Genomic DNA, 13,013 nt, shown 5'->3' with positions numbered 1-13,013 from the left:
GCCACGGTGAGTGGTGACATTGAAATCAGGCCCTATTAAACTGCTCACCAAACTTCCTAAGTCTTCAGAGCAACACTGGGGGTGCATTAGGGCTCTTGGCTCATTCCATGCAAAATTGGACATCATGGAAAGAAAACAACTTCCCTCAGCAAAGCACAGCAGCATGAGCCAGCTAAATGAATCTACAAATTCACACAAAACGCTGTTACAATGCAGCAGAAAATCAATTGTGAAGGAGCAAACACCTATCAATACCAGAAACAGAAAACTTCTGCAAGACAGAAATTCTGTAAGATATTTTTAACTCGTTTCTCAAGATTCTCTCCCTGTTTCATTTCCTCAAACTCAATAAAAACTAATTTTCCTTATCCACTTCTTCTCAGGGTCTCCATTGGGCACCAGATAGGACACATCAGGACCAGGCCTGCCAGGCTGACCACTGTACATTCACTGATTGCCAGGCAGCTGCAAACCTCACAGGTATGAGCTGAGCCTGCCTGGCCCCCAGCAGCACCAAAACACATCCTCCCTTCTTACTCAGCTGCCATTTCACAGACTTTGCAGAAGCGTAATTACATTTGCAACCACCTTCACTCTCAAATTTAGCTGATATTAGCCACATCAGTAAGAGGTTCAACTTTCTAATGGCACAATTACACAAGCCTTAGTTCCTTAGGAAGCTGAGCTAAAAAAAAATTAAAAATACTTGTTTGAACAGAGCTGTTGAAACATTAGTCACTGTTGCATTTTCCAGCCCATTAGCATCATGACACACTATCAGGAAAACTGCTTCTGGAACTAGAGGGCTTTAGGGGAAGGAAGACGATTATTCAGAACTGGTTCAGTTCACAGACCTCCTGGCATTGTGCTGGCAGTTTAATTCCCAGGCAACCCTGACTAACTCCTTCCTCCTTTTCCCCTTTTTCGTACTTTCAAGCAATGTTGTATTGCTCAACACTTTCATTATCACTCTTCTCAAGGAAATGCTCAAAGGGGCTTACACAGCCAGCTGACTCTTCAAACATTTCTATCAGGATGTCATTCTGCATCTAAATCAACATTATTTCTGCTAGTCTTTACAACTCTCAGACATACACAAATTCATGATAGGGATCACATCTTTCTGATATTTTTAAGAAGTGTCAACTATAACTTTAGTATATAACACAGTTGTTACTCCTCAAGCAATGATCCATTCAAAATTTCCTATTTACATAAAAACCAAATGTAAATTCCTGTAAAAAGAATCCACAATTAATTCGGTGGAGCAGACCTAAACAACTAAACACCCAGCAAAGCGTGTGTTCATGTTTCAGTTAGTTTCTCAGAGGATTTCCTACTGTACGTTACACAAAATTCATAAATACATTACTTCATTCAGTGTCTTCAAACACAAACAGGATCCTTATGTGAGCTTTATAATGTAAATCATCTTTCTGACTCACAGCTGGCAAGTTATCAATATCTGGGGGGGGATGTTTCCTTTTTGGTGGGTAGGGAGGAGTGTGGTATTTTTTATACTAGAGAACATTTCTGCAGTTGCTAGATACAGTACATGTAGATTTATCCATATTCTGGTAAAATGCCAGGGATGGTCAACACATGAAAACACTTAAAACTGTCCAACAACAACAACAAAGAAGTAGCTTGAAAGTACTGAAGAAAATTATGTTGATGCATACTAGGACAGGACAGTAATCATGTCCCAGATATAGGTGGCATAATTCTAGCAGCTGGATATATTGGGGCATTTTAGATTTCCATGATCAAGTTCAGAGGTTTTTCCTATACAGCAAGTGGAAAATGTTCAAGTGAAGTACAGAGAAAGTCAGATGATTTCTTTTTCCTATCCATAGCAAGTTTTCTGCTTTGATTCAAGCAGCTCCACTGCAACACCACAAAAATACACACACTTTGTGGCAAGTTTTAGCAGCATGAAATATGGAAGCACAGCAGGACACATTTGTTTTTAAATACATCTCAGTTCTCCACACCTGAAACTCTGAATGCCGAACTGGAGATGCTCCTCACGTTTAACCCTTCTACTACAACTAAGATCAACTGTCAGAACCACCACTGTCCATTTTGCAAACAATAGGTACATACATTATTTAAAGCACAGGTATCCAAAAAAATAATAAAAAAAAAATAAAAACCCCACCAGTTGCCAGCAATTCTACTCACAAGTTTAATTAGAAACTAGTCCAAAAGCTGCAACAATTGTAACATCACCACAGGGAAGCAACACTGCAGAAATGGTCCATCAAAGTAGCATGGAAACAAAAGATCTTGAGAGAAATGGACCTGGCAGGTTATCACTCACAGAATGAGACTGAAAATGAGTTTATCAAAACCTTGTTATCTAGTATGATTGTATTTTTCCTCCAGTACAAAAAAAAAATAGGATTTTTATTTTAAATTAAAATAAATCATATGGCAGTTACTATAATTTTATGTCATAAAAACAAAAATAAATCTTAAATTGGAGAGTCAGATAGGGCTGTTCCTTTCAGCTATGTGCTAACCATTTAAAATTTGTTTTTACATGACGTCCACTTTTCTGTATTCTTCTGTGTCTAAGTTTCATTTAAATGTAGTGGGGTTTGTTTTCATTTAGCTTTTATTTCAAAGAGTTTTTTAATAAATAACGGCATAGAATGTTTCTGTGGATTTCCTGTACATTTCTGTACATTTCAGTCACTTTTGTTCACTAAATACAATAGAAGAAGGATGTTTTTCAGAAGGGATTTCACTCAATTCTTCCCTTGCTTACAGAGCTAGAGTAAAAACTGTTAATTTGCACTTACAGCAATTTTAAATTATTTAAGATATTAGACACCTTTACTCTCTTCCACTCTAATTTTCTTTTATGCTTCTCTTTTCTCCCCTATGAATAGCTATCATATCTTCTACTTGAAATTAAATTATGTTTTGCAAATACTAGCTTTGTAAATAATTTGTCCAGTGAGAACCCTACTCTGTAAATCAGATTTAAAATAATCTCAGAATGAAACTAATACTCCATGCTTTATTTTAGCCATTATTGTCCATGCTCTGACATAGCACCAAAACTTACCCCACTTCCAACTTCATAAATAAGCAAAAATAAAATTACATAAAACTTGGGTACAATTTGGCTGACGTGAAATACAATTTAACTCAGGAATTTCAACCAGCTCTGTGCAGAGAGCCACAAAATCTGCACCAGAACTCAGCTTCATAGATGCAGGCCAACAATTGTGAAACATACTGGATGCTGAGACACACAGAAAATTTGGGAAAACAGTGTCCAGATGACTGCCCAACACTGCCAAAAAATGCCACACAAAGAAAACCTGCAAAAATCAGCACCAGATATGCACCAAAAGCCATCAAATACTGTCTGGGTGCGAAAATGGGCACAACACATCCCAACCATGCAAAAACGTATGGCAAGGAACACAAAAACCAGACACAACACATGGAAACTGCAAATACACATAAAGCATGCACTAGAGGTGTGGCAAAAAATTGCCAAACAAGCTCAACACTAAAAATGCTAAAAAATATGGGGTGGGAAAAAAAAATTTAAAAAACTAATAAAAAAAAAGAGATGTGGTAGCAGGATGCAAAAGGAAAAAAGATCCATGCTGAAGTGTACTGTGTGTTTAAAGAGCCACCAATTGAAACACATGGCAATGGAAACACTGCAGCAATGCCTAAGAATAAAAATTATTTTTTAAAAAGTGCAAAAAAGCTTAGGGAGAAAAAAAAAAAAAAAAAAAAAAAAAAAGCACACTGGAAATTCATGCCACAAGATGCCAAAACATACTAGACACCAAAAACAATGCCAAGCATATTGGGACAACACTGTAAGAACCAAAACCCACACCAAAAAACAAGAGCTTATGGCAGATGCACTTAAAAAATGCCAAACATCCTGGACACTAAACCCCTTACAAGGTGCATAGAGAAAACAAACTGAATGCTAAGTAAAAAACAAAACAAAGCAACCACCAAAATAAACCAACTTATAAACACCATTAAAAGGCTTTAATGAACCCAAAATGCCTTAGGCTCTGACAAGCCTGCATTCATGCTAAAAAGGTTCAGCAAATATACTGGATACATAAAAAAATCCCACTGAATAACTCATAAAATAAGACACTGAAAAATTATACTATGTATGTATGTAAAAAAAACCACTAAAGAAATCCTGGGCAGAAATAACAGCATAGCCATGCCCTAGGGACCAAAACCACACCTAAAAACAGTCCAGATCCACACTGGAAACCCTGCCAAAAAAGAGGGCACATGCCAAAAAACAACAAACATACTGGACACTAAACACCATGCAAAGTTCTTACAAAAACAACAGGCTGGATGATTATGAAAAAAATAACCCCAAACCAAGCTGAAAACCCCATGGAAATGCCTTAGTAACCCTGAAACCACCTGACAAAACAACAAGTCCAACAAAAATGCCTTATATCTATACCAAAAAGGCTGACAAAAAAACACAGCAAAAACACTACGTGGTAGATTCATCCCAATAAAATACAAAACACGTTGAATACTTAAAACCTGTTAAAATTCCCAGTAATTCTCTCTGGTAGATGCACCCAAAGAAAGCCCAAACTCATGTTGGACACTAAAAAAACACATCAAAGAAATAGCTCCCAAAACCCAACAAACTAAAAAGTACCACCAAAACCATTGCACAGAGTGAGAAATGGCTCAGAAACCCTTACAAAGAGCACAGTAGGTATATGCCAAAAAAATGTCAGACATGCTGGACTCACTAAAAATGCTAAAAACTGCTTAACAACCTGCAGTATATGCATGAAAAAGAAGAAGCTACACCTAAGAAATGCTGGATCCATTTTCATGTGGGAAAATAATCCCACATGAAAATGCTGCAGCAATGCACTAGGAACCAACATCTTGCCAAAAGAGGAAAGAATTCACACCAAAGAAGTGAGTACATGGTAGATATTTACCAAAAAACATCCAACATGCTAGACGCCCACAGCTACACAAAAAAACCCAAAACAGAAACAACACAACTACAACCACCACAGACTGAATGCTTCAAAAAACAAAATACACTAAAACAACTAGTAAGTGCCTGGAAATGCCTTAGTAACCCCAGAAGCACTTTAGAAACCAAAATGTTCATCCTAAACCAGACCAAATGCATATGACAGATGCAGGTAAACAAATGTCAAACACTTGTTGGATACTTAAAAAATAACTTTAAAGTTCTTGGGAATAAGGCTCAAAAGCAGGTAGTTAATGCACAACAAAAAGCAACAGTCAGCAACATTTTAGAAATGCCTCAGAAACATTCTGAGGAGACGCATGCAAAAAACATGCCAAACATGCTGAGCACAATAAAAAAAAAGTTGAAAAATAATTAAAAATGCAGTGGATATTGTGTGATATATATGCACACCAAAAAGGTAGCACCAGTTTGTGCTGAACACAAAGAACACACACTAAAAAAGGTGATTTTATAAATACAACACTGTTAAAAAAAAGTGTAGTAGGTAGAATTCTATACAGTCACACCACTTTACTGGAAATCCACCTACAGCTCATTCATGAGGACATACACATCAGGATGAAGTTAAGACCTGTAAGAGCTAATTCCTTTTTGTTTGTCCTGTAGAGTCACAATCCTCTTGCAGACTGTTTGGTGAAATACGTAAAAGTGATCTCAAAAGCCTAGCTAGGTAAAACTGGCAATTGCAATCAAATTCCCATAATAAATTTTTTTTCTGTAACAACCATTTAACTCTTTAATACAGCTCATCACTAAAAATCAGACTGCTCATATATAAAATCACTTGTTGGCTGTTCAAGTGCTGTTCACAAAGCTAATACAGACTTTCTGCTCCTGAAAACAGGGAATGCATGTTGTAAAGATACAGAACATATACATCAATAAATATCGCAGCTGCTATGTCTAACATGGAGGCAAGGACATAAATAACTTTTAAATATCACAAAAATAAAGAAATGTATCAAGTTATGATACCAGCACATCTACAAGTTAAGTAATAAAAGCACAAGGAAAATTTCCCATCCAGCTACAAAACAAGATGTATTTACAGATACTGAGTTATCACAGAATTTCAGGAGGCCAGGAGGAAATTATGCTTACCAAACACTATTGCTTTGGCAAAAGGTGGAAAGAGCTCTGTGTGTCTGCATAGGTTTTTATGAATTTGCCAAAGATCTTTGTGCAGTTTCTTAAAGTCACTGTATCTCTTCCAAACGACTATCTGAAGCAGAGAAACCAGAGAGAAGTATTAGTGAGGTTCACTGTTCATATTACACCACAAATACACTGGTTTAATCACATCAGACCCTTAACTCCAGCAAACTTGTTTAATAAAAATATACAGTCTGAACTGCATTTAAACAATGCAGTTCAGACTGTACAAGCATTTAAAAATGGTCATTAGCTGTCCCCAAACCCCCATTTTGGCTAACACTACAGTGCATAGAAAAAAAAAAAAAAGTAGAAGTTGGAAGGAGGGCAAAGGCAGCACTGCTTCAGTCACTCTGAGACCCAGACCTACACAGGGAGCCAGTAAGAGAGGAGAAAATGCTGAACAGGAGTATTGCAGTACTCAATATTCAACCTGCAGTGCCCGGTGCAGCTGCAGGTGGGGAAGATACACAACAGCAAAAGAGAAAAACAGGGAAGAGAAATCAATACCAGCAAGGGATTTTTAGGGATGGCACATTAAGCACCCAGGACTACAAAACAGCTCCTAAGTTGTGTGTGCAAAGTGTTGATCATGCAAGCCCCCATCTTAAATGGGTTTTTTTTGTAAAAACACTAAAAAAAAAAGTATGTTCCTTTTGTAATATAGACAAAAACCTCATCTTAGGAATATAAAGATGTCATTGGTTCATTATACCAGCTATTCCTGATCTATCCTTTCCAGAAAGTAGTCATTCACCTTATCCTTCTTCCATCCCATTCTTTCCATTCAAGAAAGAAAGAGAACCCAGTAGGAAAAATCAAACCAATAAAAGAAGTAAACAATAAAATTTACTCTTGACTGCTACTGCATTTGTTAACAGGAGGAAAAGATATTAACAAAGATTTTTTTTATATCCTGACCTCATTTTAGGTCAGACTCACTAAGCCATCACAACAAACCTCAACATTAATGTAAAGTGATTAAAGTAGAACAGAAGGGAAAAAAACAAGGAGAGAGTACATGAATTCAGCAGTTGATTCCATAGTTGCACCAGCCAAATGTCTCAAGTAACTTAATACAACTAACCAAAACTTTAAATATTCCACATATTTCTGGATGGATGATTTACCAGGTTGCCTTCTCATGAGCAATCATAATTGAAAAAGTTGAATTTTTTTTCAAGCAATCCAGATTTAGAGCTAAGCAAAATGTTTAGATTTACAGCATTTTTGTGTTGGTTTTTTTTAATACTTCAATCAAAGGCCTTTTAAGTTTCAGCAGGTGTAAGTCCTACCTACAGAACGATGCAGATATAAGGTAAGAGGATTGTAAACAGTGGATATGCAAAGCTTTAGTGTGGCAACACTCTACCACCTATAAATTTAGCTATACTGGAACCAGCAGTCCTGATTCAGACTCCCTTATTGGCACATGTTTTCATGACTTAATTACAGCTGGTACTCAGTGAAGTGTAACACACAAGTGAGGAATCTCAAGAAGGCAAACTAGTCATTTTGCTATCAGAAATAATAATTTTTCAATGCTATACTTTTATCTAATCCAATAGCCAGAGTGGATGATTAGCACTTCTTGAGCAGTGTGCATATAGAACACAAAATTGCTTAAGATGGTGAATTCTTTAAACATTAAGTTACTGTACTGTCAGTACTTAGAGACAACATGAAAAGCTGCCAGAAAATAAGAGCATGAGATTTCATTCCACTAAAAAAAGCATCATCTTTCACTGCTTCAAGTGATCACTCAATAGTCAAGAGGAATAAATATCCCTAAGTAACATGCATTAAAAAAAGCAGTCAAGGTGATCCTAAAACCTTTCAGAAGCTCATGGAAAACATGCCTTAGCATGCATGTGGCCTAGCAAAGTTCTCACTCTAACATCCTCATTAAAAATTAAATTTGGAGGAAGGACACATTGTACTTTGAGGCCCAACGAAGCACAGCAAGTGTATCATAAAACATATGTTAGACTTGTAATGCAATAAGGTGCTTGTCATGGCAAGAGCCAGTAGATCTCTATTAACTCATGCACCTCATCTGTTCCACAATGAACAAGCCTTTCTCCTGAATGAAAAGGAAAAAAACCCACAGGACTACTCTAGATGCAGTTCTAGACACCACATTGCCACCATCAGTCCCCAGAAGCAAGGACATTAAAGGTAGGTCCTCTGGCCTTTATCTACTATCCCCATACAAAGCTTCACACTGATTTCTTTCATTCTTTCGAGCGGGAAGCCCTGACAAGGTTCTCTTCCCTCCTGCCCCAACAGCAACAGCAGGGATTACAGTGAGTTCTAGCTGGCTGCAGTGGGAGAGGTGCTGTAGTAGAGACTTGTATCCCAAAGAGCAGCCAAAAGACGTGACAGAAAACTGGCAAGGGGAGCTGAGGTCACAGCACACAGCCTTAGGAGCAGCTGTACATATGTAAAAAATGTATTAACATCACAGCAGGGGCATTAAGAGACACCTGGAGGAGGAGGCAGGCACAACTAAGTGGTCCTACATGGATGTGGGAAGCGGGTCGCAGATCCTAAAGAAACGGGGAGGTTGTGTGCACAAGATTTCCCACTGAATTCCTCATTGAGCACTCTGGAAAACTGAGGTAAATTTAGGGGCATATCCTTTTTCTTTCAAAGAAAATAAATATCCCCACAGTTCTTTCTGTAAGAAGCCATGTAACAGAAAAGCTCTCAATATATGGGGGTTTCTGACTACAATTCCCCCTTATGGCAACTACCATCTAGGGTATTCCTTGTAATAACCAGATATTTCCAGATCATGCCTATAACAGAATCACCCTGCACCTAACATGCTGTCACATGCAGAATAATTAATATGGTACAATGCGGGGTGGAAAAGGGCAACTATTAAGAAGTTCATTTCATATTTATGTCCTTTTATTGTCTAGAGCATGTGAAACTCTGCAGGGGTAACCTACAGCCACAAATCAAAGCAACAACTAAAAGATATGGTTTTGCTATTGTGTCAAAACTACTTAACACATATTCATGCAATACTCTAGCTGAAAGACACTTACAATATATTTTTCTGATGAATGGACACTTCAACAGCTCTTATAAAGTGCTTTTCCTCACAAATGAAGACTAAAGTAATGGCAGAATCCTGTGCACATGGACAGGTTCAATTCAGGAGTCTCCCTGGAAAAGGTGAACATCAAGCTACAAACTACAGTAATGCAGTTCTAAACCAGATCCATTATCATCTCTGATTCTGACAGGTTTATTTTAATCTCCCAGAGATTGCAAAAAAAATGCAAAAAGCACAAATGTTCATGCTTGCTTGATTCTCCAGATTTCAAAGAAGGATGCAGTAAAGGGTTGTTAGATGTACTAGCCAATTCTCACCTCTGCCAAGCCACTAATCAGTAGCTCATGTTTGACCACACAGAGATGCAATGAATTCAGCTATGAGCTGTTCTTTCATCAACTATGCAGGTTCTCCTCCACTGTACTAAGAGACTGCACCAAAACTGAACACATGCACGTGTTACACGATGTCTGAAAAGCCATAAGATTGTGCTTTTGAGGGAAGATTTTGCAGGTACATAGTATAATAGTAACCATGTCAAGTCATTAGTCCAGAAAAAAAATCAACTGGGGGGAGGAAGATTTCTTAATTAAAAAGAAAAAAATTCACAATGCACACATACATGGTGTATTTTTCTCTCTCAGTAAATGACTCCTGTGACAGACTTTTGAGGTATTTAAGAGGCACAAGAATAGAGCAGATCCTTACTCATGGACTCCTCAGAAGAGGCAAAGAATAAGCAATTTTGAAGTTTTGTCAAAGTATATCACTGGAAAATGCTAAAGGAGCCTCAGAGAGATAGGCATAACACATATGACTTGCAGCCTAATCTCCCTCAATGACTCCTAGACTCCTCCATTCTCCCTCTTCACTGGCAGACAGTAATGGTGTAGGCTTTGCAGTGAAGTATTGGTTAAAGAGGAAAAGAGTACCTACAGCTGAGACCTAAGACTTGAATTGTGGACTGATCTCTAATTTTACCAGTAGGAGTTAAGTAACCACCAATTTGCCTATTCCAGCCCCGAGAAAAGAGCTTGTAAAGTTATCAAAGCAGTTTTGTCATCAAAAGACACTTTACTCCCTAAGACTTTGTTTCAAGTCACCATTCATCACTGAGGGATGAAATGCATCATGTTACATTAGCTACTGTTTTTAACTATGAAAGGTAAAGGCAAAATGGAAACATACAAAAATTGTTAGCTCAATTACAAGGACAAAACACACAGAAACTGCTAAATTACATCAAAGATGCTTCAAAAGGCATAGTGGGATACATAAATTTGCACAAGCTTAAACTGTTACCTCCTGGACATCCTCTGGATTTTTTCTTGAAACAATCTGAAAAGCAAAACAAAAATGAAACCACGTAAGTCCTTGGATTTTCAGTTTGGAAGTTAAAGAGTAACATACAATGATTTGTTGCTGAAGAGAAAAAGGCAAACAGCTTCATGGTCCTGTGCACTCAGAAAGTTTTCATTTAGTTTTAGAGAAGTCTAATACCCAAAGACAACACAGTGAGGGATTTCAGCAGCAGTCAGTTGTGATCACACATAAAGACAGACGTACATTCTAGGCAGAATGGCACAAAAGGCATCTCTCAAAACAAAGCTACATAGAACACATCTCCTATCATCTTTCCAGTCTCTTCCAATTAATTCATATTAGGGCCACATTACTCCAAATAACAGGAGCTCAGTAAGGCTACTTGGCTTAATATAAGCTGCACACAACCTCACTGAGAAGTGAGGATTTGTATTTAGTCAGACAGTATTTCCACTTTACTTACAGTCACCAGAGCGCACACACATCTGACTATCCTTGCGTATTCGTTTCTCCTTAAAAACTCTTGGCCTAATTAATTATAAATGACTTTGACCAGGGGAAAATTGCAGTGAAAATCAGGCTTGGCTGCGCACCATAAAGAAGCCTGCATTTTGTTAAGATTTTTTCTTCTTTAAATAAATATTGATCACAAAAGCCTTTGTAATCCAAGTTTTGTACTGGTCTTATAAACAGCAGTAAGAGCATTTCTCCACAAACACACAAAACAAATAGACACATCTTTAATTCATAACTGCAATTATCTTGTGCGAGTCAGTATACCCTTCATGGTAAAAGCCAAAGCTGTTTAACAAAATAATTAGTCTATTGTAACCTACAGCAAAATAGGGCATTCCTAATCCAAGTGGGACCGTGCTCAGCGACACGCCCCGGAATAATTGATGCCCTGGAGAGGTGATGCGTGTAGGGAAGCGCAGGGAGCCCAGAGCGCCTCGCACCCCAGAGACACACGCACCGTCCCGCGGCCCCGGCGGCACCGCGCAGCTGCTGCTCTGAGAGGGAAGCCACCCAACCCACACCCTCCTCTTGCTAAGTGACAACAGCACACCTCTTATATCTCGCACAAACTTAGCTCTCTTCCTCCCTTCCATCTTGCAAGAATCCTTGCCAAAGCCTCCCGGATTTTGCACCATCCATTTACTACAGCCCAGCCACTCATCTCTCACACAGTTTGGAGGAGACAAGATGGACAAGAGAAGCGTTTCCTTCTCTAGCAATCTCCCAAAAGACCTGAAACATTTTCCTTCACAGCTCTATGTTCTTTCTCTCACCTTGCACACCAAAGTCCTCTTCTTCCAGCGCAGTCTACATTGATAAAACCTTTCTCAACTTTTCCTCACTCTTGAGTAATCTAACATTTGGCAACTTTACCAAATGTTAACCTTGGTGGCCGTTGCTCTTTCATTCACTACCAGGCAGTTTACAAGTACAATTGGTGAAATAATTCTAACCTCCTTTTCTGATAGCTGGCGTACTTGATGCAAGGAGTGTGTAGAGCTGGGGGAAGAAAATATCCCAGGCATGGCTACACATCACAGAGAACACCAAAGGGCAGACACCAACTGCTTTGCTTTGCAGTTCACCTTTAGTTAAAGCCTTGCAACAGTTTTGGCAGCTAGGTAAGTTACCAGATGGGCAGAAGGAGACCCAGAGAGATGAGTAATTACCCAGCCAGTTAGTAAGAATCTGGAATAAAACCCAGAGGCCCTGTTTCCCACTTGTTCTTATGTTACACCGCCTTCTATATCTCCCAGCCATGCCAACTTTAAGTCACTATGTAATAATTTATGAGTTGTCCTACTTTGTTCTTCATATCCTTTTCTGAAGGTCAATCTCGAAAGAGGTCTGCCCCTTCCATCCAATCTATAGCCAACCCAGAGACTTAGCAAAGATGACCCAATCCCAAAGCAAACTTTCCATGTACTTTTTTTAATCCTTCCACAAGGATCAATGCAGTCAGTTCCTTCTGCAAATCTGTAACACAAGCAACTTTAACCTATTTTCAAAAATATCATTAGGATACCCAACAATGAGCTAAGCAATGGGTAATTACTGCACTAGATTCTGAAAACAGAGATCCTACAAGGATCCTCAACATCAAGAAAAGTATCTCAGATTACTCCACTCTTCATCTGACCTGCAGATATCCAGTGTAACTCATTAGAATTTTAACTATCATTAATAATTGTAATCTTCCAAATTCTCTAAACTTTTATTAGTGGCCTATATTTTCAGCTATCATTAAAGAACACTCCTCATATCACAACTTGCTAATATCTTTCTGTTTCTTAGCATTTGGAAATGAGTATTAAAAAGCCAGTATTCATTTAATCTTGTCAGCATTTACAATTAAGTTATAGTTTACAAATAAATAAAATATTCTCTGCTATACAAACAAAACTTTGAAGA

The 13,013-nt window shown here is 38.1% G+C and overlaps 1 protein-coding gene across 1 annotated transcript in view; it reads right to left on the bottom strand.

Moving 5' to 3' along the window:
- RPS6KC1 (ribosomal protein S6 kinase C1) overlaps positions 1–13,013 on the bottom strand; it is an 85,953-nt gene that overhangs the window by 70,230 nt on the left and 2,710 nt on the right. The window contains exons 2-3 of the mRNA XM_063391028.1: positions 10,566–10,601; positions 6,146–6,266 (exon numbers count right to left, since the gene is read on the bottom strand). Of these exons, the coding sequence (XP_063247098.1) occupies positions 6,146–6,266; positions 10,566–10,601 (157 nt within the window). The remainder of the gene's footprint in view (positions 1–6,145; positions 6,267–10,565; positions 10,602–13,013) is intronic.

Source organism: Prinia subflava, chromosome 2 (assembly GCF_021018805.1).
Source record: "Prinia subflava isolate CZ2003 ecotype Zambia chromosome 2, Cam_Psub_1.2, whole genome shotgun sequence".
Classification (NCBI taxonomy): domain Eukaryota; kingdom Metazoa; phylum Chordata; class Aves; order Passeriformes; family Cisticolidae; genus Prinia; species Prinia subflava.
This window is presented reverse-complemented; position numbering and strand designations above follow the sequence as displayed.